The 27900-nt window shown below is 37.1% G+C and overlaps 1 protein-coding gene across 1 annotated transcript in view; it reads right to left on the reverse strand.

Annotated features, from left to right (window-relative positions):
• Positions 1-27900, reverse strand: part of Malrd1 (MAM and LDL receptor class A domain containing 1) — a 642532-nt gene that overhangs the window by 92219 nt on the left and 522413 nt on the right. The window contains exons 33-35 of the mRNA XM_057787647.1: positions 23133-23396; positions 11016-11141; positions 1766-1832 (exon numbers count right to left, since the gene is read on the reverse strand). Of these exons, the coding sequence (XP_057643630.1) occupies positions 1766-1832; positions 11016-11141; positions 23133-23396 (457 nt within the window). The remainder of the gene's footprint in view (positions 1-1765; positions 1833-11015; positions 11142-23132; positions 23397-27900) is intronic.

A 27900-nucleotide genomic window follows, 5' to 3' on the forward strand; every position in this document is an offset into this window, starting at 1 on the left:
ATCAAATAACAGTTTATGATAAATTTCCATGCTAAATGAGGAAAAGTATAATCCTGAGATGTGAAATCAATTACATAATGGACTTGAGACCAAACTCTTTAAGAAACTCACTTGAAATTCAGTTTCATCGATGTTAATCTCTCTCTCTCTCTCTCTCTCTCTCTCTCTCTCTCTCTCTCTTTCTCTCTCCTCTCTCTCTATCTCTCTCTCTCATCACACACACACACACACACATACACACACACACACAGAGCAGGTTGGGGGGAGAATGTGTGCACAAGCTTCTGTGTGGGCTCACACATGCTGCTGCGTGCCTGTGAAGGCCAGAGGACTACTTCAGAGAGCCAATTCTTTCCTTTCACCATGTGGGTCCCAGGGTTCAGGTTCGAACTCAGGTTCTCAGTCCTAGGCTGCAAAGTACCTTTACTCTCTGAGCTATCTCATTGCCTGGAGTATTATATTGTTTTTTTATTTGTTTGTATGTTTTTAGAGCTTATATTGTTTTGTTCTTTGACAATTTCATACATGTATAATGTTTATCCTGATAATTATGATCACCCCACTAATCTCCCTCTCATTTTGTTATGCCACAACACATACACACATACACACACACACACCCTTTCCACATTCATGACTCTTGTTGTTGTTATTTAGAAACCCAATGAGTTTAATCAGGATCATCTGTGTTACCATGGCTTTGAAACTATCCACTGAAGCCTGGTGAATCACTAATGGGTACCCAACTAAATGTCTCTAGAACCTCTCAGTAGCTAATAGTTGCAAAATGAAGGGTAGGGCCTCCTAACCTCTTCTGGAAAGAGAAGCAAACTACCTAATCTAAGATATGAGTGCCAACTCAAAAGGATTTAAGAATTTAAATAGATAATAATGGGTATTTTCTGGGTATTTGTGTGCTTCATTATAATTCTAATATCAACCTTCAAAAGATTTTGCAGTTCTCTTCTAGATTAAAAAGCCATAAACAAAAATATAATGCAATATGCATTACTTCATTTTGAGTTTATGAAACTTTTTTTCACAATTCCCTACAGTCTGAGAAAAAAAATCAAGAATCTTTGATATGCAATATGAGTAATTCCCAGAAGAACTCACAAGGCCTGTTTTTGTTTATTTTTGCTCCAAGTATGCAAATAGACTTCTATCTGTACTTTTAATCTTCTCACAAACATCCATTGAGAAGTCAGAAGATAGTCTTATTTATGAACTAATTCTATCCTTTATTTTTATGCAACACAAATATGGGATTTGAAATAAAAAAGAAAGAGTGGAATTGCAGAAGCTAGCTGTATATGAAATTGGAGAACTGTATCAGAAAAACATCTTTTGAGCCAAGTGTGGTGGCTCACAGCAATAAATCTGGCCCTTGTAAGGCTGAGGCAGCAGAGTACAGCAAGTTCAAGATGAACTTGTTCTACAAAATGAGATTCAAAAACACAGAAATCTTTTAAAACCATATAAACATAAAAGTGTTAATAATACACAGTTTTGAAATGCTAAATCCCACATGCTAGAAAATGTCAAAAGTATGTACAACTACATCAAACATTTAATGTTTCTTGAAATATAGTCACTTTATTTTACCTTACATGCACAGAAATTTGTATATTAGCTTCATAATTCACAATTTTTACCAGACTAATCATATATTGGTTTATGATTCTACTATCTTAAGCCTCAAGACCAATAAGTAAACTATCTGACTACAATGCTAAACACAATGAAATAACAATTAAGAACTCACCTACACACGGGACCAATATTCTCTACCACACAAGTGCCACCATTTCTGCAATAATATACTGGACACTCTGAAAAAGAAGCAGAGTGGAGACAGTTTGTAATAAACATTTTATAAGTAAGGGGTATATATTTATATTAGATATTGCATTAAACTTCATCTGAGGGTAACTGGCTTCTCGGTTACTAAAAGCAAAGAATTCTTCCTAGGCACACTTCTTGCTCCTAACTTGGCCAGTGGTTCCTGATGGTCTAGATGCTTCTTGCCCTTTGTGTACCTGAATGACATACTAAAAGAGAAGATGTTTACCCCTAGATTAGGTGCAATCTATTTATATCTTAGATATCTGCAGGGCTTGTTTTTTGAAATACTAGATGTTTGTGTTTACTGAATCTTTTTTTGTGTGTGTCACAGAAGTCACTGAATGATGGCAGATTAGTATGCATAGGTGGTTGTGCACTCCTGTGTATATGTATGACCCGCCTTCCGGTCTGTGGCAGATACTGGCACAGTTCATTTGGTCCCACTTACCCAGGCACCACTGTTTCATTGCGAGTGTCACTCCCTAGTTCACCTTTAGAATGGACATTTATTTTCAAAGATGGTCTGCTTACAGGTTAAATATTTCAAAACAGTTATGCCATATATTTTCACATACTTTTTACTGCAGAAGCACTTTGTGTTTTTGGCTCACCGTGCTGGATGTATTGACCCTGCATCTCCTTGATGCACCATGGCTGGCCAGTGTTTCTGATCCCCAAAGTTCCCATCTGTCTTTAACACAGCCATTTTTTTTTTCAGGACTCTATACTGTAGGGTTAGCCCTGCCCATTTGGGGACGTGTTTGCCTCGGGCCAATATTTACGTATAAATCTGGCCAGCTCGAGCCCCACCACTCTCTTTTTTTTTTTATTTCCTGCTCATCGCTGGATCCCTGGTGTTGTAAGCTATTCCTTCATTAAAATTTGCTGTTTCATATTAAGCTAGCCTGGTTATTACGTTGATACAGATTGGCACGGCAGGGCTGCGTCTCTGGCACCCGGCTGCCCGCATGGCTTTACCCAAAATAATTACACGAAAACTGTATTCTTTTAAACACTGCTTGGCCCATTAGTGTTAACCTCTTATTGGCTAGCTCTTACATGTTGATCTAACCCATTTCTAATATTTTGTGTAGTACCACGAGCTGGCTTACCGGGAAAGATCTTAACCTGTGTCTGTCTGGAGTGGGAGAATCATGGTGACTCACTGACTCTACTTCTTTCTCCCAGCATTCTGTTCTGTTTACTGCACCCACCTAAGGTTTGGCCTATCAAATGGGCCTAGGCAGTTTCTTTATTAATTAACCAATAAAAGCAACAGATTAGAAAGAAATCACTCCCACTTCACTATACTACCCTGCTTGGGCTATTGTAGCTGTAATACCTAATGGAAACCTCTATCACTTTTAAGTTTAATACAATGATACAATGTTTTTACGGGCCACCTATGAAATGTCTGACTTTGACCTAGGCCCCTAGAATGTGATCAGTAACAGTACTGACAACTTGACACTCTTGGTGAGGCTTTTGTTACTTATTGGAACCAGCTATCTGAACTGGAATTTCAGATCAACTAAGCAGCTGTGCAATATTGGGGGAGGTTGCTAACTTCTCTGTGTGTTTCCTCTCTAGTAAACATAAGATAAAACAGAACCCTTCTCAGGTTGTGTTGAAGGTATTTGAGAACACCTCATGATGACTTCATAAAGATATGAAGGTATGGCGCCTGCTGTCATTAATGTTCCAAGCTTAAGGAGGAGGTAACAGCGTAGTGAGGCATCAAAAGACTGTACAAGACAATGCAGCATCTGAGATGGGCACTGATAATTGAGAGGTATAACAAGGATGGGACATTCGGTAAATCAGGGCATACTCTGTGCATTATACTTGGCGCCCACTTATGTTGACAATCACGTGCTTGTGTGAAGGTAAACATAGAAACTGCTAGGCTTGCAAAATGGATTCAATGTGTTTCAATAGTGGGGACTGGGGAGTTCACCGTGACTGAATTTGTGGTAATTGAAGAGTCAGAGATATAGGAGTCTATATTCAAAGCATATAGACTCATGGAAGCTAGGACTTTAAGAAGGAGCCTGGGAGCCTTCGTGCTTAGAAAGAGAACAGACTGGCTGCAGTCTGTCCAGTAAAGAGGAAAATCAGGAAAGAAACTGACCCAGTTAAGAGTCCTTTGTGAAGAAATGGTTGCCGCCTAAAGGGATAGGTTAGGGCTGAGACAGAGGGGTGAGAGCTATACACATTGATTAGCAATTATGATTCTGAAGTTTAAATAGTTTCATGATTATTTGGAAGAGTAGAGAATGATGTTTCAGGTTCTGACTGGGCCACTGACACGCTGGTGGCTTCACTCACATAGTTGAATGACTGATGGGGAAGGAAAATTGAAAGGTGATTCTGTGTTGGGTTGGTTAAGGGACATGCAAAGAGATACACTTCATGTTTCTCCATGGCACTGAAATCTGCAGCTCTGAGGCATATGAAATAAAACTTAGACGCGTGAATTTGAATGTGGAGCTTTCTTTATGGCCATTGGTATTTGTGCCAGAAAAGGCATGCCAATAGTAGTTACCCAAGTTTAATGTAGAGAGGGAGTGTGTGTCAGGGAAAGAGAGAGAATTAACTTTTACTTGGGAAGAGAAAAGATTATTTATGAAGAAAAGTAAAGAAATAGAAATTTCATGCAGACACTGTGGATTAAAGTAGATCACTGGGGGAAAATTGGTTTGAGGAAGATTGTCCAGACAGTCATTGAACATTCCTAAAGCATTAGGAAAGAAGTCAGAAGTGTGGGGGAGGGGTGTCTGAAAATACCATGTGTTTAGTATCTAGTGTCAAGTGTCATTTTGGGTTTCCAGAGCTCTCAACATTTTGCTTCCCAGTAGTGCCTTTCCCATCGTGGCTCCCCTCGCCTAGGTTTATTTAACTATCTAGAGGCTGCAGAATGGACAAGGAAAGTGAAAAGTCATCTTTCCTTCTGTGATGCGCCTCCTTGAACTGAATAGATAGAAAATTTCCTCCAAAAACAAGAAACCAGATGCTCCGGTAAAGGAGCCCAGCAATCAGCAGGGCACAAATAGACACAAGCATGCCCTGCTTATTTCTCCTAAGTACCTTTGTTCTAGTGCAAAAAGTGAAACCAAACAAACAACCTAAACCAAAACATCATCCAAGTGTGATGCTGTCAGGCATCACAATCCACAGGGCAACCATTGCCCCCCATTCTTCTAGAGTCATGCATCTTCACTACGATCACAACAAATAAAGCAGCCTTGTTGCTCATCAGCATGATGTGATGGGAACCTGGTCTATGCTTCTTTATCGTAGCGAATGGACTGATGAGGAGAAAACAAGGACGCTGAGTAGAGCACAAGGTCAGGTGTTCTTTCACAGTATCATCTTCCATGGTTTCTTTGTTGTTGAACTTGTTTGCTTGAAATACTGTCTCTAACTGGCCTTGAACTCACGAAACCAGGCACCCACTTATCTGTTTCTCCAGGACATAGATGAGAAGGTATCAGCATGGAAGGCTTTCATTTTTATTTCATTTATTTATTTTTGTGTGGTTTCTGGGAATCAATCTCTTCTCTTTGGGCTTTCAAAACAAGTACTTTATAGGTTGAGTTCACTTTTTAGCTTCAATGCTGGTGTTTTTCTCAGAGTGTAGTTTGTTTTTTTTTTTTTCTGTGAAGGTTTTATTTTATAAATTCATAGCAGATCATTAAATTGAAATACAGACTATTTTCAATTTTTAAGCTTCTCAAAGCAATTTTGAGCACTAAGTGAAATGGTAAAGGGGATGGATATGGTTTGTTAGGAATGAAGAAGACCATTATTTCTAGTACATAACAGAAGAATCAATGAGAGTATATTACAAATCTCACAAGGCCCCTTGTTCTTTCGTTACAGTGACCTCTCACTGGCCTAACCCTCTGGCCTTGGTGATTATGATCCTGTGTCTGGAGGCCAACACAACTCACTGATACAACGTTTGTGGGAGAGTTTATATTTAATCCCATTCTGGTGTATTACTTTGGACAAAGAAAGGCATGTTCATAAGCACAGACATACTCTTAAATATGTAACTAGGTATCTATTTTTTCTCTGAATAAAATAGAGTCTTGAATGTGTCCTCTGCTGCACTAAATTTTTCTGGAAAGATGGATAACTGCACAAACTTTGATTTTAGCTCTGTGTTACCTGGGACCAGGTACTTATGACCTGTTTGTGTTTGGGATTTTAAGTGCGTATTTTTCATCTAAAATATCTATCATTGATATGTCTGTCTATCATCTATCTATCTATCTCTCATCTATCATCTTTCTATCGAGATATTTGATATAAATATACAGATAGATATATGAGAGTTAGAAAGATGAAAGTATACTTTTATCATTTCTACACTAATGAGTTGTACATGTAAGGTATTAAATAATTGTTCTCACTCATCACTGTATTTATGGAGGACTTTTTTAATGGCCAGGAAACTAAACTACATTTCCATCACTCTACATCTCCAGCTTTTCCTCATCCCTTCTCCTATTGTTACAAGCACCATCACCTGTAAGGACACTTTGTTTGTGTTTTAACAAATAAAGCTTGCCTGAAGATCAGAGTGCAGAGCTAAACCACTGAGACCAGGGAGTGGTGGCTCACTCCTTTAATCCCAGTACTATGGAGGTGGAGACAGGAGAGATATAGCTGGGCAGAGAGAGGAATATAAGGTGGAAGGAGACAGAACTCATTGCAGTCTGGGGTTTGATGGAGACAGATGGAGTTTGGAGTGGCATTCTGAGGACATGCTCATCCCTTCTTCAGTCTGAGTGTTGGTAGAGGTAAAAAAACTCTCTAGTGTCTGGCCTCCCTGCTTCTCTGATCTTCAACCTTAATCCCTATATCTGATTCTGGGATTTTTATTAATAAGACCAACTAAAATTTGTGCTCGAATCACCAGTATCTGAAGACCTGCTGTGCGACAAGTACAGTCTAAACCGTTTGCCTTATGTTGTTTTCTTAGCCCTTGGAACATTGTGTGGAAACAGAAGCTCCATCGGATTAACCAAATTTATTTGAGTTGTTAGCAAAGAAACATATAAACTCCAAGCAAATCTTGCTTGTCCAACTCAAAGAGCTTCTTGCCTAAAAATGTCAAATATTTTTTTATTTAGTTCAGTTCCAATATGTGGTGTCTATATACTGTAAAGACAAGAAACAAATGTACAATATCCACGTATGGTTTAAAGAGATGTGTGAATTCTAGAGCTTTTTTAGCAAGTCAAGACCTCAGTGATAGATACTGTTTCATAAAGATACAAGGTGTGTGTGCAGTACAGGTGCTTGTTTTTGTGTATATGACTTTGAAGAAGCCACATACTCAGGAGATATGGTACATATTGATTTTAGCTGAGCTATTTCACAGAGACCTAAGTCTCACCATAATTAGCTAAAATATTTGGTAAGTTAGTCCCAGAGAAATGTCTGTCTATGTTTTCCAGCTCTAAAATTATGAGCATGCACCATCATGCCTGGATAGATTTATCTATCTATGTATTTATGTATCTATCTATGCATCTATGTATCTATGTATATATCTATGTATGTATCTATCTATGTATCTATCTATCTATTCATTTTTGTTTTGTTTTGTATTTTTGAGACAGGGTTTCTCTATGTTACCATTCTAGCTGTCCTGGAACTAGCTCTGTAGACCAGGCTGGTCTCAGACTCACAGAGATCCGCCTGCCTCTGCCTCCTGAGTGCTGGGATTAAAGGCATGTGCCACCACTGTTTGGTTGCTTGGATTTATTTTTACACTGGTGCTGTGGATCTGAACTCAGGCTCTCATACTTTTATGAAACACCATATTTGTCTCTGGAGCCTCTTTTTTCTATATTTTGAAGCCCCACTGCAAGGGCCATAGTAGTGATTATTATGTCTCAGAGACTTAAAGTAGCTCCAGGATCCTTGCTGGGAATTTTTAGTTCTTTGGTTTTGTTTAAAACCGTCTGAAACTTTATGAAGCTATGTCATTATCATACATTAAATATGATATTATATTTTTCATGTATTATCCTAAAATTTTATATTTTCATGCCATTTTCTAATTCTCTATGCAATGGAATATCACCATAATTATAGTATTACTTTATCAAAAATTTTCCAAACTGCTACCACTGTATATAATTGGAAATATTACTTCCTGTTTAATTTCAGTTGAAGGAAACTTGATAATTTTTTTCTGTTGCAGAAGCAATCAAAACCTGAAAAAGCTATGGCCTCCTGATGAGACTCAGGGACTGACTAAATTCATTGAAATATTCTCACTGTGCCTGAGTCTGATGTTCTTAACGACTAAAACCTCAAGGGGTGCAAAGACAGATGCTCACCATCTGCTGTGAGCCACTATGGGGAGTACTGGCCACTACAAGGATAGATCTCCAAAAACCCATCTAAGGCTGACCTTAAGAGAAGCACCAATTGAAAAAGCAGAGATGTATGGCATACATTGGCAAATGTGTTATTATGGACCTGTTTTAAAGGCATTCTTTAAAACACAAGTGTTGAGTATATGTCCTTGTGGTACGATTGAACATCCTTTGGGTATATATCCCAAAGTGGTATTTCTGGGTCTTGAGAAAGGTTGTTTCCTAATTTTCTGAGAAATCGCCATACTGATATCCAAAAGGCTGTACCAGTTTACATTCCCACCAGCAATGCAGGAGTGTTCCCTTTACTTTACATCCTCAAAAGCATAAGTTGTCATCAGTATTTTTGATTTTGGCCATTCTTAATAGGTATAAGATGGAATCTCAGAATTGTTTTGATTGGCATTTCTCTGATAACTAAGGATGTTGAGCATTCCCTTAAGTGTCTTTCAGCCATTCTAGATTCATCTGAGGAGAGTTCTCTGTTAGGTCTGTACTCCATTTTTCATTGGATTATTTGTTCTTTTGATGACAAATTTCTTGAGTTCTTTGTATATTTTGGAGATCACTCCTCTGTCTAATGTGGGGTTGGTGAAGATCTTTTTCCATCCTGTAGGCTGCCATTTTGTCTTTTTGACCATGCCCTTTGCTTTACAGAAGCTTTTCAGCTTCAGGAGGTCCCATTTATTAATTGCTTCTCTCAGTGTCTGTTCTGCTGGTGTTATATTTAGGAAAATAACAACATTGTTTGTCATAGCTAGAACCTAAAAAAAAAAAAACTAAATGCTCCTCAAGAGAGATGGATAAGGAAAGAATGGATAAGGAAAATGTGATACATTTACGCAATGGAGTACTACACAGCAGAAAAAATAATGACATCTTGAAATTTGCAAGCGAATGGATGGAGCTAGAAAATATCTTATTCAGTGAGGTAACCCAGACCCAGAAAGACAAATATCATATGTACTCACTCATAAGTAGTTTTTAAACATAAAGCAAAGAAAATCAGCCTACAAATCACAATCCCAGAGAACCTAGACCCTAAGAGAGACATATATGGATCTAATCTACATGGGAAGTAGAAAAAGACAAGATCTCATGAGTAAATTGGGAGCATAGGGATCATGGGAGAGGGTTGAAGGAAAGGGGGAAGGAAGGGAGCAAAGCAGAGAGAAATATATAGCTCAATAAAATCAATAAAAAAGAAAAACAAAATGGATAACTTAAAAAAAAAACCACAAGCATTAACTTTATCATATTTAATAGAGGAACCCAAAGTATAAAAATGTAAATAGAGAGCACAATGAAATATGGATTTAATTTGTGACAAGGGCTTCACTAGCTGTTTGTGTCACTTTAATTCAGTAGCTATGTCAATGTGACCTGCAGTTCGTGAGTGGACTGTAAGTGATGGGTACTTGACTGAAATCAATGGGGTATCTATCACCCAGTTTGAGTGGCAAGTTTTCCATTTCTCTGACCTTATTTTTAATGGTACACCATGTCAGTGCAGGCAATAAATCATAGCACAGTTTGATTTGTGCTCACAGAAGGATGTCTTAAAGAAAATCTTATCTTCACATGGACATGAGCAAACTGTCAAGAGTCTCAAAGAACAGAACTGGATTATTACCATACTGTTATTCTCTTTATTCATTTTTCATTACTAAGTCTAACTGTAGCTTAGACTGGACAATAAATCACAATTTTCCTACCCCAGCTCCTGTGTTATGAGTTCGGAACCTCTTTATATCTCTATCCCCAGCTTTTTTCTTACACTCTTTCAACAGACTAACTGGCCTCCCCTTTGGGCCACTTATCTTTAGGGTCTACGATGCTTAGCAAAGGAAAAAAGAAAAAAAAAACAATGCTTTTGTAGATTATCTTTATATATTTTATATATTGGACTATATATTTGTATATGGGACTAGACCTGGTGATTTATTTATTTGGTATTATACTCATCAAATCAGAAGTAGGTAAATGAGCCTTTTGTGAACTACAACTGGTTCACGCTTGTGCCACATACTTCATAATTCCTTGGGTACTTTTAAAGACATAAAATATATTCTTGCCTACAGTGGATATAAAATATTTCCAACTTATTAAGAAATATGATCAAATATATATTTTATTACTGATTCATATTGTCATTTAATTTTGGCAGAATTATATTGCCTCAAGCTCTCTATTACTTTACAAATGCCCTATATGAAAGAAAAATTTGATCACTCAGGAGAGAAGATAAGAATAGCCTATACCATGGGATTTTATACGTTATAGAAATTTTTAGAGCAGTTTTTATACACACAGGACAACTGTTGTATATTATCAGCTCTTATGCTGTATGAATGCTCTAAGGTCATAAAAATGTTTCAGAAAAATAAAAAAATGCTTCAAAAGAAACCTAAGATTTAATTACCTATAGAAAAATACATTATTAAATTATGTGATACTCTCATTAAAAAGTAGGAAAATGGATGTAGTTTCATAAAGATAATGCAGTACTATTCCTGTAGGCATAGGATATCTGAACCATCTTCCTGTTTTCTAGCATTTATTATTTAGTGGACACTTTATGTAATAATAAAGAGTTCATTACTCATTTTAAAAATTAGCAAACCTAGGATTTCAACAATCTTCATGCCTCCAAACCAATATCATAAATCCATGTCTATTATTATTTAGAAAATCTACTTTTAATATTTTATCACCTACAGATTTAGTTAATAGTTCGTATTGCAAAGGAAAGTTCAAAAGAAAATGGAGTACCTGAGCAGCTGGACTCATCGAGTTGGAAGTGTTCACAGTGGGCCATACCATCACAGCGCTGGTGAGATGGGACACAGATGCCTGATGAGTTGCACATCAAAGCTCCACTGGGGCAGCTCTGATTGGCTAAACAGAAAACAGTGCCATGGTTAAGATGAGTAGTGGTAGCAAGTACATCTGGTTTTGAATGAGTTTCTTGTAATGAAATGAGTTCTTTCTTACCTTTTATTTTTCATATTTTATTTTAGAAAACAGTACCTTTATATTTTTTTCTTTCTTCTGGGCAGAGATATATCTCAACAGTTATAGAAGCTCTAGCTTCTCTTCCAGAGGACCCAAGTTTGATTCCCAGCACCTTCATGGCAGTTCAAACTGTCTGTAACTCCAGCTCTAGGGATCTGATACTCTCGTCTAGCCTCTGAAGACATAGCATGCAGATGGCACATAGATATATTTGCAGCCAAAGCACCCATGCACATAAAAAAGTATATTTAAAAAAGTCTTTATTCTTGAAATTTTCTTACAGATGTAGAATGAAATATAATTACATTCTATCCATATTTCTGATCCACTTCCACCATATCCCATTTGATATATGCCCCTCCCATCTTCAAGTCTTTTTAAAAACCCACTAGCTCCAAAGCTACAGAGAAACCCTATCTCCAAAACAAAAACAAAAACAAAGCAGAACAATAAAACTCCACTAAGTCTGCCTTAATGCTGCCCCTATGGGAGTGGGCTTCTATTGGAGGGTGAGAATCCTCTCAGAGTGTAATTTTCCCTTTCCCAGCAAGGATCAACTATCAATAGTTCTCAGTAATGGGAGGGGCCTAGAGATCATCTGCCCTATCTGTGCCACGTTTTTGACCGGCTTGATCTTGTGTTGGTATTGTACAGGCAATCACAGCTGCTGTGAGCCCATGAGTACATCACACATGTCATGAGAAAACTTTTCAAATACAATTTAAATTAACCTATAATTTTTAGCAAAAGTAGAAAACATTGATGAAATAATTTCTCAAATATTGTCAGGGACTTGATTTTATGTTCCCCCACAACTGATGTTGAGGTCTTAATATGTAACAGGACCATGTTTCTAGTTAGAGACTTCAATAAAGGATATTACAGCTAAGTGAAGTCATCAGGGTAAGACCCTAATCAAATGCTATTAAAGTCCTTATGAGAAGAAATTAGGAGGGAGTGGGGAGAGGAAGGGAGAGAGTGAAAGCAAGAGCAGGGATGAAGGCTGGAGAGAGAGGTGGGCGTGGGGAGAAGAAAGATAAGACTAGGGTTTGCATGATCAGAGGTAAGATCCTGTCTTCTGGATTCTGCCAGAAGTGATAAATACTAAAATCTCTTTGGATATTCAGTTTCCAGAAAAGATTTAAAAGCTGTGAGTGGTCACTGTGTATATATATTCAACTATGACTTGAAGCACAATTAGTAAAACTCATAGAGAGAAATTGGGGTTCAACCTGAAGGTCAGCAAAGCAAAATAATCAGCCACTGGCTCTTACTTTGACTCCCCCTTTTGTCTAAAATAAAAATAGGCTATAACTAATAGAAGAAAACTATATGCAGTAAGCCAACATGTATAGCCATGAAAAGAGCATAATAAATGCATCCTGCCTTGAAGAGTAGGTGCTCAATAAGAGCATGTATCCCTGTGCTGATTGTCTTGAAAGTGTAGGTCCAGCCCATTCCCACCTGACTTGCAGAGACTTCCCTTCAGTATCAGTACTCATCACTGTATACCAGAACTCAGTCCCCAAGAGTCCTCCTCCATCATGGGAAGCCCCCCTCACCTCTGCACCCCACACCCTTTAAGGGACAGAGTTGACAACCAGCCATCATCCCTTATAAGGATATGCTTCTGGTCCATGGGCTAAGACCTGATAGGGGAAATGACTTCCATAGTAGATAATTGAGAGAGACACCTGTGACCGGACCCCTAGAGGGCCATGAGCCCCTCCAGGAAGCTAAGAGCCTTCACAGGTACCAGCTCCTCACTCACCATCCCACCTCCCCAGAGAACAGTCTTGGCACACTGTAGAGCCAAGAAACAGCCAATCCTCAGATCTTACTTGGCTGCTACTCTCTGAGATCACATCATACTCTCTAGGTACAGGTGATGCATGGTTAATAAAAACTCAGGGAGAGAAATTGGAGTTCAGCTTGAAGATCAGAAAAAACAAAGGAGCCAGTCATTGGTTCTTGCTTTGACCTCTGTCCGACATTGTGATCCTACCTCCAGGAATCTCAGAATGAGACTGTATCTGAGAGCTGTCTCCTCCTGTTTTATAGTCCTCTCTAGTTCTAGAACTAAAGGTGTGCACCACTGGGATTAAAGGTATGTACCGCCCGGTTTCTATGGCAAGCTATGTAGCTAGTGGAATTAATGGTGTGTGTTGCCATTACCTGGTTTGTAAGACTGACCAGTGGGCCTGCTTTATTCTCAGATCTTCAGACAAGCTTTATTTATTAATATACAGTTGAAATGCCACTACGTTTAAGTTTAGTAAAACATTGTATGTATAATTCATGTGGCTCTAATGCATTGGTTTCAGCATAATGGAAGCAAAGGGCTCCTTGTTGTGGTTTCTAAGGAGAGGTTGGCCCAACTTTAGAGCATAAGTATAGGTTAGAGGTGCTATGCTCACAGAACTCTAGATTGTCACAAAAATAATGTATTTATTGAACCTTGTCAGAACACTCTGCAGTGTGAAAAGCAGAGATTCCTTCCTTTCTCAGAGAGGGTTAAAGAGCAGGACTCTAAGAGACAATCACTTTGAGAAACAACTAAAATGTCACAAAAAGATCAGACACGTCTTTCAAAGCACTGCCATTGAAATGGAATGTAGGATTCATGGATAGGGTTATTTGTTTCCAGTGCTTAGCATAAGTTTAAGTGTTGCAAGAATAAAGACTCTGAGGTCTTTACAATTTTAGATAGGAATGCCAACAGCAGTTGATATTTGAAGGTCTTCTATGCTAACAAAATCAAACTTCCTAGCTATCAGAGTACTTCCATGGATTTGTGGTGAGATCAATATTTAAAAATAATTCATATAAAGAGCTACCCTGCCAATGAAATGTAACTTTTTCATAAACTGAAATGGTATATATTTTATCAAGAATCATTTTTTTTCCTCAAAAACTAATGGGAAAAACAAATACAGTTAATCTATATGGTAAGAGGGTCTTGCTGTGAGCCCTAGGCTACCCTAGAACTTACGGTCCTGTTGCCTTAGACTTTTTAATACTGGGATTGTAGGAACATTCCACCTTGTCTAGCTTACATGTCTTTAATTACACAGCAGGATAAAACAAAGGTACGAATCTCTATTTCAGGAAGCTTTTGTGATTCCAGCATTTGTTCCATCAGTCAGTACCTACTCGCCTCCCTCCAAAATAGGTCATCTGCTGATACTGTTTGCTGTGACTATAAAGTGACCGAGAGCTGTTTCCCAGAGAAATGGCATGCACAAGAAAGCAGTGAAAGTTAGTATCAGTGGGACTGGCCAGAGACTGAGAGTTTACAGAAGTTACCTGAAGCTGGAGTTCAAGAACACATTAAGTAAAGGTTTCAGGGAGAGGAAGAGAGGGTGGTGAGCAGATGAATGGGGGAGAATGACAAGTCTACAGCATGGTAGAATAACTAGGGATGACAATGATTGTTTTAGAATAACTACTAGCAGAGTGTAAAGGTTCTCAGTACTAATAAGTGCTACATATCCTAAGTGATAGATTTGCCAAATAACCTGAACTGATCTTTGCATGTTGTGTACATGTGCTGAAATGTTACACTATATATAGTACATAAATAGATATGGACACTATGTAACAATTGAAATATATATGTGTGTATATATAAACACATATACTAAACACATACAAACACATGGTGTTTGAATAAGCAAAGGCGATCATTCTGATAAACCCATGCTTTCTGTCCAGTGTGTTGAATTTATGCTGATCCTCTCCATTATCCAAACTCGGCCATACACTGGGCTGCAAGTTAAAGAAGTTTGTTACATAGGTATACATGACCCACCCCTGTTATACAGAAACTTGAGAATCAGACAGGTATATAGAGTTGACATATTTCTCACTAGTAGCTGATGTGTCCCATGAAAGTTAATGATACTTTTGGTGATGTGAAATGAATAACTTTCCTAAGATTATCCCTTATCAATATTTTTTATAATTGGCTACTATGTATGTCAGTTATGATGTCAGTATTACTAGTACTTGGCAATGGCAGTGTGAATTACATACAGTATGAAATAGTTAGCTCTTATGATAGTCACCATTGTTATAGTCTACATTAAAATATTGGTAACTAAATCGATTTATAGATGTCTGGGAAGATTGTATAAAAGAATATGACTACAAATGCCCTCTTAATAAATTATTATTCTTTCAGCACTAACTTATTTTAAAGTTTCACTGAACATTAAACTGTTAAGACATTTCATAAAAGTTCTTGGTAGATTTAATTCAAGGACAGAATGTGCATCTGTAATGTCAGAGGTAGATCTGAATATATACCGAGTCTAGTAGTTTTCATTCTAATGGACCATGTGTAACTTTGCTCTTAAAATTGCTGAGCTCTGGAATACAACAGGAGAGTTGCATATATAAATCACAGCAATTCAAACACAAGCACATGACCTGTGTAAACTCAAGCTAGACAAAATCACAGCACAGAGAGAGGGAGTAAGCATGAATCCCACCACGACTGGCATTTGATAGCATCTAAGAGGAGAATCAGTTTTCTTTAATGATACATCCCCTGATGGGTCAGCCATACTCCAAGGAAAAGAATACCTCTGAGATGACTTGTGAAATATACACTGCATTTTTTGGGCTGTAGGGAGGGTAATAAAGAAGAAAACTCAAAGTTGTGTAGGTAGAGAAGAGGGTAGTTATGGGTTATGGTAGAAGATAGTAAACATATTCAAAACAGACTTTATGAAATTCTCAAAGAATTAATAAGCTATTGTTAAAGAGAGAGATACCGAGTTCCTCTACTCTGCCCCCTCCTCTTTTCCTTCTACCAGCCCATTCATCTGAACCCCAGAATCCTATAAACTAACGCACATTCTGAAGCGTACACTCCTCCACTGAGCTATGCGCTCTGTCCATTACTCCTGTTCTTCTACAACAATTAGACTGTCAAAAAATCATTCTCATGAACCATTTATGTTTGTTTTTAAAATAGTATCTACCAAGTGAATGAGTTTATAGATGCAAAACGATTTATGTTACTTAGGATTACTTTAGTAAAAGAGAGTGGCAATCTCTAAAATGATGATGGATTGGAATAAATATGCCCATAGATGTTAAAGCATGATGTTTGAAAAGAGTATGAGACATTTAGAAACCCATTTTTCTATAAACTTTATAGCCTTATTTGGACTGATTTTGGAGTATTTCTTCATTGCCAAACTTATACTAGCGGTTATAGAAAAATCAATAATTTATGTCATTTCCTATATTCAATACATATCCTTTGCTTTATGAATTCTGATAAATAGTAACTACATTTGTATTTTGTTGTCTACTTCTAAAAAGGTATTTGTGAATATTCATTAACTATAATGTGACAGCATATAAAATCCATAGAAACTGAAATAAGTATACTTCTAATCACTGTCTGCATGTATTTATACATACAGATAGATACAGACACATTCACATATAGTCATTATTTATAAACATCTCTGTCTTTTAAAGGAGGAAAAATACTGTATTTTCTGTTTTAATTAATTTGAAGTAAAATGTAGTTACCATTGTATGTTATATAATGATTTACCCGCTGGAACACTGTTTCCATCTCTCCCGTGGGTGTTTTGTTATCCATCTCTATGTATGGTTCAAGCCTTGATAATTTTTGGCTCATATCAACTATCCCTTAACTTATAGTAATTGATTGTTTGTCTAAAGATTTTAGGTCCACTCAGCTAAAGGTTTGTTTTGTAAATTAAAATTTTAAAATATGTTTTAAGATATGCTTACATGGAAAGAATAATGTTTTTTGTTTTGAGACAGTCTTTCTACACAGCTCAGTCTGACCATGGACTCACCACCTCTTGTCACTCCTTCATAAGGAAGCTTCCTATTTTTAAGCATGGATTATGTTCCGGAAAGCTTTCTATGTCAATACTGCCTTGGATGCATATTCCAGATGCTGATGTGGCAACTACATTTTGTCATACATGCCCTTTGTTGTTATTTTGGGCTGTAGTGTTACTATTTTCTTCCAATTTCAGTTATTCTCTCTCATCTAAAACAACTTCTTCCCTCTGCTCTTTACTGTAAGTGCTAAGTAGAGCATCTCACGTTTACTGGAAACTCAATAACAGATATTGGTGTGAACTGATATTGCAGCACCTTAGGAAAGATTGGTCAAAATGAAATACTGCTTCACTTTTTCAGAGCCAGCAATTCAGTCAATTGAGATACATATACTTAAAAACACCATTTTTCAGGTCCAACTTCACATTAAAATTTAATAAAAAAATCTCAAAAGTAAATTAGATGAAACACTTCAGATAATTCTTCTGTGTTGATTGTACTTCCAGAAGGGGACATTATGTGATACAGCAACAAAATCTTTTCAAGTGCCATTTGACCTTTATTCCTGGATCACAAAAATTAACAATTTAATTTGGATAGACTGTGAGTTAATTATCTTTATTCTAGTGCAAGGAATTTCCCACTCTATTCTTTTGTAAAGTTCTAACAGAAGGGTTTGACTAAGGTGTTCCAAAAGATAACGTGTACGACTGTATTAATTAAATCCGATAAAAATGAAACTGTTTTGTAGAACTAAATTACATTTTAAAAAGCTCTGAATGACCCATACTGCCTTTGATGCATCTGTTTAGGATCCTTAAAACTAAGAGGAGCAGGGAGAGAAGGAAATGTAGATTGATATCACTTGTAATTGATTCTTTGGACTACTATGCAAGCTTTCTAGCAAAATGGTGCCATAGGTCACAGTTTCACATATACTAAACACTCCAGACATGGAACATTACATGGAACAGAAGAGAAGAATCAACAAAGGGACTCACAGAAAAGATCAGTATGGACACCAGCAAGGACCTGCATTAAAATAGGGACAGAAAACAGAGATAGGACTAAAGAGCCACAAACTGCTTGTTTCCATGTCCTAGAAGCAAGAGGATAACTGATGTTTTACACATGGCAGCAGCCTGAAACCAGGGTTTCCTCTTCAGCTGTCACTCATAAAGCCATCCTAAATCAAAGTGATGCTTGTGAGAAATTTAAAAAAGGGAAGTAAGAACACCAGAAGTAGTTTTGGTGCCAAGGACTGTTTTTTTTAATGTACATCAAATACAGAACTGAATTAATCCAGAGCTACATACCAGGGAGTAGACTACTTTCCAGAACCATTGGGTTTATTTGTAGTTTGGTCTACTTCCATTGGCTTTATCCAGGGACACCACAACCTATGTTTAAGCTCATCATTCTCTTTTGTTGCTCTCCTTTGATTCTGTGGGTTAAAATTTATCTCATTTGCATCTTGACTTTTTTATGGAAAGGCACTTGGAGTACAGAAGTTTGGAGATCACCTCGACTTCTTAACAGCATTAGATAAAAGTCCCATGTGAAAGACACTCCCCATAATAGAAATACAAAGCAATATCACTATGAGGACAAGATGTTGAAAGCAAAATAGTACTGTACCTTCTCAAAATATCTCTGGTCTTTGAAACCTTCACAACTTCCATCTTTACACTTGGTCATTTGTGTTCGCTTCTGTATATAAACACTGAGCAGACTACTTCTTCTGGTTTTTAGTTTGTATGGGGGCATCTGTGCCATGCAAAACTTCTTACATCTGCTAACCTATTTTACAGTCTAATTCTTAAAGCTAGTTGGATCTTAAGAGGACAGAAGTGAGGGTTTTCTGCCCCTACCACCATGTCTTCACAGTAGTTTTCAAAGTAGTTGTCTTTGTTAAAACATTTTTTTTTTTTTTTTTGGTTTTTCGAGACAGGGTTTCTCTGTGGCTTTGGAGCCTGTCGTGGAAGTAGCTCTGAAGACCAGCCTGGTCTCGAACTCACGGAGATCCGCCTGTCTCCCGAGTGCTGTGATTAAAGGCGTACACCACCATCACCCACAATTTTTAAGCTATCATACAAAGTAATGGATACTTAGAATACTCTTTTAAATAATCTACATTCATGTGTGTCTGTGGCTCTCTTCACTTGTGAATGCAGGTGACCATGGTGGCCATAAGAGGGCATCTGGAATTAGAGGACATTGTGAGCTGCCCCAGGTGTGTGCCAGGAACCAAACTCAGGTTCTGTAATGAGAACTCACAAAGGCCAGCTGGACTGAGACTGATGGAGCATGTGATCAAACCGGACTCATTGAATGTGGCTGACATGGAGGGCTGACTGAGAAGCCAAGGACAAAGGCACTGGGTTTTGATTCTACTCCATGTACTGGCTTTGTGGGAACCTAGTCTGTTTGGATCCTCAACTTCCTAGACCCGGATGGAGGGGGAGGACCCTAGACTTCCCACAGGGCAGGGAACCCTGACTGCTCTTTGGACTGGAGAAGGAGGGGGAGCGGAGGGGGAATGGGGGGGGAATGGGAGGAGGGGAGGAGGTAAAAATTTGTAATAAATAATAATAATAATAATAATAATAATAGTATTATACTCCCTTAACTACTAGGCTATATCTCAAGTCCGAGGCCTGGACTTCATTATAAGATTTTTATATATATTTGTTATTGATTGTTCTCTTCTCCCATCTCCCTCCTCTTGCTTCACTCCTTGTTGTTAGGCCCCTTCAAGTCCACCCCAACAACACCCCTTCTGCTTTCATGAAACCAATGCTTGTTTTTATTTATTGCTTGTTTATTTACACTTCAAGTGTTCCTTTAGATTTTATATCGCTCTGTTTTTATCATTTTCTCAGCCATACTTGCAACTTCAGTTATCATATGCTGATGCCAAGAATCCTTCTTTGTCTTCAGTGTATACATTTCCAAACACATTGTGAACATTTATTTCCATGTTTCACAAACACAGCATGTAAAATAAAGTCAGGATCTTCCCAGAGAACCTCCTGTGTCCCCTATTTTCATAGCTATCACCATGGTACATGAGCTGCCCTGATGCCAAAGAAGGGAAACTCAGCCATTCTGAATCCCTTTCTTTTCCTCCTCTCATAATAGCACCATAAATCATTCATAATCTTTATCATATACCACATTTTAATTCATCTCTGAATATTGAAACTGCGACATCTAATGAATCTCTCTCCCTCCAGCCTGGTCAATACTGATCTACATTGATCAAACACTCTTACATAGCCCTGGCATAGCCCGTTACACCACACGGAGAAGTGCCTCATGCTCTGTAACACAGCGTGTTCATCCTGCCCTATCAAACAGTATTACATGCCTCTAGTTATTGATCTTCTTCTTCAGTATAGTTTGTATCTACACCCTGAGACAAGTGCATCCGTCTGCAATATTGATGCCTAACTAAGACAGGTTAGGGTTCTATTGACAAAACACCATGATGAAAAGTAACTTGGGGAGGAAAGGTTTATGTCACTCACAGTTCCACGTAAGAGTTTGTCATCCAAAGCAGTGAAGACAGGAACTCAAACAGGGCAGGAACCTTGAGATAGAAGCTGATGTAGGACATGAAAGGGTGCTGCTTATTGGGCTTGTTTCTGATAACTTGCTTAGCCTGCTTTGCTATAGAACCTAGGACCACCAGCCCAGGGATAGCACCACCCACAATATTGCAGGCTCTCCCCCAACAACTGCTAATTAAGAAAGTGTCCTACAGGTTTGCCTACAGCCTGATCTTAGAAATTTTTTTAATTGAAGTTCTCTCCTCTCAGATTACTTTAGCTTCTGTTAAGTTGACATAAAACCAACCATCACAATGCCTAGCACAAGATGTAGTATCAATGAGGGTTCTATTGAAGGTATGTGAATAAATGTTTGAACTATAATTTAAATAATAACATTGCAACTGAATAGCAAAACCTAGAAATAAAGTGTAATGCCTTGAAATATTCGGTGAACTGTGTTCATTAACCACTCCTGTGCTTGTCGTTGCAGCATTTTATCCTTCACTCCTAATGTGGATTCCCTTTGGGAACAGAACTTCATATAAGGAAATACCCAAATGCTAAGTTTCCAATGAATACTTAAAATCGTAAAGACACAGAAGTCTTCTAAGCTTCTCTTTAACTAGTATTCTACCTTAAAGTCAAATGTCCTATGACATCAGATGACTGTATTGAATATAATATTGTTTTTGTTAGTCAGATTGTAGTAGAGCTTTGATGGAAACAGCAATAAAGAATTTGGCAATGTTTATTTGGAATCTTCTCCCTTTGCCTCCTTCACCAATAACACAGTGTTATGAAACCTGCCTTCTTTTTAATCACACAGAGTAAAACAAGGGGGCAACAGGAAACAGAATAACCAACCCTCAGGTCTAAGGCAGAAAAACAGTTTTACTAATGCGAGTCTGAAAACTTTAATCCCAGAGACTGTTTTCCACCTTTTCATTTATTTTACTCCCTTCCCAATAAAAACATTTCTGAATTTCTAGTTGATTACTAAACCCCCTTGCTTCATTTCTTGATTCCTTCATATGGCTTTATTCCAAAATGACATTTCTTCATGTAAAAACTACGATCAGCTCTTATGTTTTAGCACTTTAAAAATATGATATAGAAATAAAGAACCAAGCAAAAAAATAAGTAGGATGTTAGTGGCTTTTGAACCTTACCATGACTGGCTAATCACCTTTAACTGTAAGCAATTATTTCTTAACATTTTCCCCCTTCCTCTCCAAAAAAGACTACATAAAGCAAAAATGGCAAATATTGAGAAAAGAGTTTGGGGTTTATATACCCTAGCTCAAATTCTTCTAGTCTGGTAGGTTAGGTATTATTGACTTTGCTATATGGATGAGGAAATGGCATTGGCAACATTAAAATATCTCCTTGGTATTCTGTATCCTTAGTATTTAACATAATATACCCTTTTATACTGAAAATATTTTTTCATACAAATGTCTCTGATCATGGTTTCTCCTTCACCAACTTTTCTTAGATCTTCCCCAACTCCTCATCCATACAACTATATGACTTATTCTCCTTTTTGTAGAAAACAAGCAGACAAATCAGAATTATTTAAAAAGAAATAACAAGAAATGCACCCGTATATGAACAACCAAGAGCAAAAAGCATGAAAACACAAAATATTAAATCATGATAATCAAATAAAAAGCCATCAAGACAAAACAAAGCATTATGAGGTGAAAAATCTATCAATACCATCGAGTTCATGTTGTTTTAGCCATCTACTACCTGTCATTGGACATACCATTACATGTGGCTAACACAGTCAGGGAGAATCCACTAAGGACCGCTAATTTTTCCTTTGCAAGCAGTTAGAGATAGTACAGATGTTAGGTATAGAGTATGGGACTAGGGAGAGAGACAATCTCCCAAGGAAGGAGAAAAATAATATACAGTTATCAAGAAATGGGCAGGCTGAAGCAAAAGGACAAAATGGGGAGGGTGAGAGAAGATGTGGGGTAAAGAAGGGAATACAGGAAGGGACAGCTAACACTAAGGGCCATTGAGAAGTCATAGGAAAACACCAGGAACTCTTATTGATAGGGAACCTACTAATATAATTTTCCAGGCCAGTCTGTGTGTGTGTGTGTGTGTGTGTGTGTGTCTTTGTCTATAGGCCTTGATTTGGGCTAACTTTCTTAACATTTAAGATAAAAATAAATTATAACTGCAATACTTTAATATATTTCCAAAATGTGTTAAAAAGATAACATAATGAAAAATGAGCTAGAGTTAGATGGATGAGAAAAGAGGAGGCTAACAGAAGTTAGTGCAACCACAAACGGAGCCTTTCCAGAAATGGAAAGCAAGAGCCACATGGCTTGTTTAGCTATATAAGACACAAACATACTGTTATTGATGATACGGGCTATTCTGGAGACCTTGACTTCATCTTTCAAACTCTATCATTTCTAAACAGAATTTCTTCCTGGAACACTGAGTTAGTGAAAACACTCACCACAGCTGGATTCATCTTCATTAAAGTGGCAGTCAGCCACTCCATCGCAAAGCAGGAGAGAAGGGATACACTGGCTTTCTGAGCACTGGAATTCAGTATTACTGCAGAGTTGAGGAGCGGGGCTGGGAGAGCAATCTATTTCATCAGATCCATCTATACAATCTTCTCGTCCATCACACTTCTCTGAGGCAGGGACACACTGGGTTGTGTAGAAACAAGCAAACTGGTCTTCTTTACACAATGATGGCTGTGGTAAGGCCGGACCTGAAAAAAAGAGCAGGTGTGTCTATGATGTGGTGCTTTTTCTTTGTCTATATCCAGTATTGAATCATCCCAGAGCATACCTAACTGTTGTATAATTATAAAAGAATTCCTAACTTAAATAAATTAACTTCTAATTATGAAATAGTAATTGTATAAAATATATAAATCTGATAAAATATGCCTTAACTACTCTCAGAAGCTATAGTCTTTAAAGGGGGCATTTCTGAGGATGGTGAAAGGGCTCAGCAGAAGTGTGAAATGCGTACTTGCTGCTGAGTCTGAGGAGCTGAGTTTGATCAATGGAACAGAGGGACAAAAGGAAAGAAACAACTCTCAAGTTGTGTTTTGATCTTCACATGTTCATTGGGGTATGATCACACATGATCACACATGTACTCAAGCACAGACACCCCAAAAATAAATAAAAGGGAATAAACCTAATTAAAGTGTGTTAATGGTGTGGGGAACAATGGGCATGCAATGTGAAAGGGGAAACTTTGTAGACATGGACCTACGCTGGACGCCTTGAAGGGCTAATGCAACCTAGGGGCTAGCCACAGTGTTGTCACAAGTCACTTGTCAAACAGGATCTCAGCTGGACCCCAATCAAACCCTCTCATCATCAGTTTTCTTTCCTTTGTTTATCTGTGGGGAGAATTTCCTGGGAGATTTCTCCAATGAAGTATCTCAGCAGGAATATGTCTCCTGAGTTAGCCTCCTGGGGATCCTGAACTAAAGCATAGCCAACTACCAACATATTTCTTGTTCGAAATTAAACCTCCTCTGAATTCCTTCTCAACTTTTCTACTGAGATATTTTTGATACAGGAAGAACATGAAGTTTCATTTCCTGTGGGAGTCTAGGTATGCTCTGAGCCGGACGCACTCCTCTGTTAGCTCAATATTTCTTTTAAGTCTCTTGTTTTATCCTAATATAAATTCTGTGTTTTAGTACAGAATATCTCCTCCCTGCTTTTGAGATAAATGAAATTTATCAGTGTTCAAATAAAATTAAGATTCCTGTAAGAAACACTTTGTTTACCTTTAGAATTGAGTGTAGTACTTTGCATACATATTTCAAGAAATTTTCACTATTAGGAAATGTTTCTAAAATTGAAATTTTAATAAATTGATTATGGAATATAGTTTATGGAATCATACAGTTATTTAAATTAGCATTTCTCATTTCATGTTGTAACAACTGCTCCATTTTTACACATTGAAAACCCTAAGTGCACAGTTTCAACTACATGAATTTCAGAAAAAGGCAAGACCGTGGAAACAGTGAGATCTGGGAGTGCTAGAGGTGGGCGGATAAGAAGGAAGGGAGAGCCAGAACATTGGGGATTTCACAGCATGGAAGCTTCTCTATAGCATCTAATAATCATCCATTTGTCAAAATACACTGAATTTTCAACACCAAGTAAAATCAATGCCAGGGTGAACCCTAATGTAAAGTATAAACTTTGGGTGATAATGAGGTGTCAGTGTAGATTAAGCTCATTGATGGTAGCAAATGTAGCACCCTTGTTAAGATGCTGATGATTGAGGAACCAGAACTTCTATGTTGAGGGTGTAGTAAATTTCTATGCATTCTACTTGCTTTTGCTGTAATACTTCAATGTCCACACTACATAATATATACATATATATGTTATGTATCCCACAGAAACATTCTTATACATACTGATGTCAGTATAAATGCCAACATTAGAGTTAAGCTTTATCTGTATATTTCTATTCATAATTACCAATATGAAACCTATATTTACCCAGCTATTCATGTCTAATAATTCTCTCTTTAAATCCCTATTTTCTGAATCTTTGCAAGTTCTCAGAATATAGACATCCAGTCTTAGAAGCAGGTAAATATAGTGTATTCTGGTCTAGCTCATTGTTCCATGTCTCACTACGTCAAAAAATTTGCTTAGTCAGGTTAATTAAACTAATGGCTTTGAGGTTCAAGGAAAGTGTAATCAGAAGAGAAACCATGTCAGATCAATAATTAACTATAATGAGTTTCTTTGAAAATGCATCACAATAGAGAGCTATTTCACAAGAGAGTATGCCATTCTCTTCCAGTGATTTAACTTACATTAGGAAAATAGTATATTCTATGCTGACAGTGGTTTTTTTTTGTTTTCTGTTTTTTTTTTTTTTTGTATTTCATGGTGTACAATTAAAATAGACAGGTTTAAAGAAAGCAATAGAGGGAGATTACTCAGAAATGCTTGTGAACATGCGTGCGTGTATGTGTGTAACAGAGTAAAAAGATAGAGAGACAGGGACAGTTATATGCACACACAAACACACACAAAGAGAGAGAGAGAGAGCACTGAGGAATGTTGATTTATTTTGACATGATAATTATACATTATATGAATTAAGGGTGTTTTCAAGCTATGATATGGCAAAGGTATCACATTGTCCTAATGGCATGTAAAGAGAAAAGAACCCAACAAAACTCACAGCTTATAAGCTATGATGTTTCTCAAAAGGAGGATCACAGATTTCTAGTGCTTTGAAATCAGCTATTATAATTATACAATAATCTTTACTAGGTTGCAGTTGATTTACTGTTTGTATATTAAAGTTTATTCACGGATGTAGCAATAAAGTTATTTTCCTTTAATATGTCACTAACAAATATGCTTTTGGCAGTGGAGATTAAAGGCGGTAATTGATAAGTATTATCTTGAAACTGTATATAAGAGGACATTCTTTTGACTCTTTTGCAAGCATATGACTATCACCTATCCTGTGTGTCAACAGCAAATGGACTCAAACCTTCTGTAGACTTCAGTTCTTTACTGTATGAGTTAACATTAAGAATAGGCACTCTGAATCAAAATAAAACCTCCTAAAACTATATAGCACCATCAGGAGACTGCAATTCCTTTCCTATGTTAGCACCTGAATGCATCTTTGCTCATCAAAGCTTTGATTTTTATACAGAATTTGGAAAAAACAAGTTGGAGAGAGAAAATGTTTTCCTTTCCTTTGAGAAAATAGTGGCATCTCATTACCCAGATAGAGTTGAGGGCCTGAGTTCAATATATAGTTCTCTATTCAAAGCCTTAAGTACTAGATGTGCATTGCCTAATGGACTATTCCCATTGACATTATTATTGCTGTAATAATAATGAACAGAGAAGCTATATATATTCACAAATCTCTGTTACTCTATACTCCCCTTATAGTTAAATAAAATGAAGTGATAATTTGTTGTATAGATTCTGGGAATTCTACCAGTTGTTCTAGGACAATTTGGAATTTTTCATAAATAGCTTTGACAAACAATGTCATTTGTGAGGTTTTTAATTTTTTTATATGTAGAGTGTATCTGCCTGCATGTATGTCTATGCACCACATGCATGTCTAGTGCTCATGGTGGGCAGAATGGGGCAGCAAGTTCTCTGGAAATGAGGTTACTGACAGTTGTGAGCTACCAAGTTTATGCTGAGGGTTAAACCTGCTCCTCTTGAAGAACAGTGAGTGATCTTAACCATTGAACCATCTCTCTAGTCAGGAAAAAAGAAAAAGATCTTTTAGAAATAAAGTAACGTTCCTGTGAAAAGAGGTTTAGTAACTGTCAGTAACTTTAGCTTCTCTAGTTAACAAACTTTCCTCTGATTTCCACCTTCCACTTCATTTTGTGCTTTGCAGGCTGTTTGAGTACCCAGCATAGTGACTATCTCTTCGTCCTTCTGAGAATGCTATGTTTTGTTCACTTATGTCTAGATAGCAATAGAACATATTCTTCACAGAAAAAATTACTGCACAATGACACTCAGTGGGGCATTGTCATGAGATTTATTGATGCTCTTTACAGACTCATGATGCCCAAGGATAATCTGATGAGTGTTATTTATATGACAAATATGTTTAGTGAAAGCAACATTGAATGAGTTGAAAGGAAAATACACCCAAGAAAATCTAACCAAAAGTCAAAAATTAATCTATTTGTAAATATGACCATTCTTGGTGACTTAGTATGGATACTTATTGTAACATACAGGAAATCCTTTATAAATTGGTTATTATATTGAGGATATTATCTCAACATTAAAAATATTGTATGCAATTTTGTGAGGGATATAATGATTTTAAACTATAATTTATAAAACATCATGACTTGAGATAACTTTGAATTTTTGGACTGTGTTAATTATTTCTCCAAGATCCCTTTATAATATATACAAATACTAACTTAATTTTTCAGAGTATTCATCTGTCTACCATTATGGATTAAGAGGTTGTCAATGAAAACTTATTCCAGGGTAAGGGTAGTTATTGTACATTTTGTTCCTTTGCCTAATTACTCCAACATCTTCTGACAATTAATAACTACAGGGAAATGTCATCAACTTTTCAGTCCCTTTCTATGTTTATCTAAGTACCCATTTTAAGACCTATCATTTTGGTTTTTACTCTCTTTTTCTTTACTCTGAATATGCTGATGAACAAATTCTCTAGGATTTTATTTAATTCCTCTTGATTTCATT

The sequence above is a fragment of the Chionomys nivalis genome, chromosome 13, assembly GCF_950005125.1.
Source record: "Chionomys nivalis chromosome 13, mChiNiv1.1, whole genome shotgun sequence".
NCBI lineage: Eukaryota > Metazoa > Chordata > Mammalia > Rodentia > Cricetidae > Chionomys > Chionomys nivalis.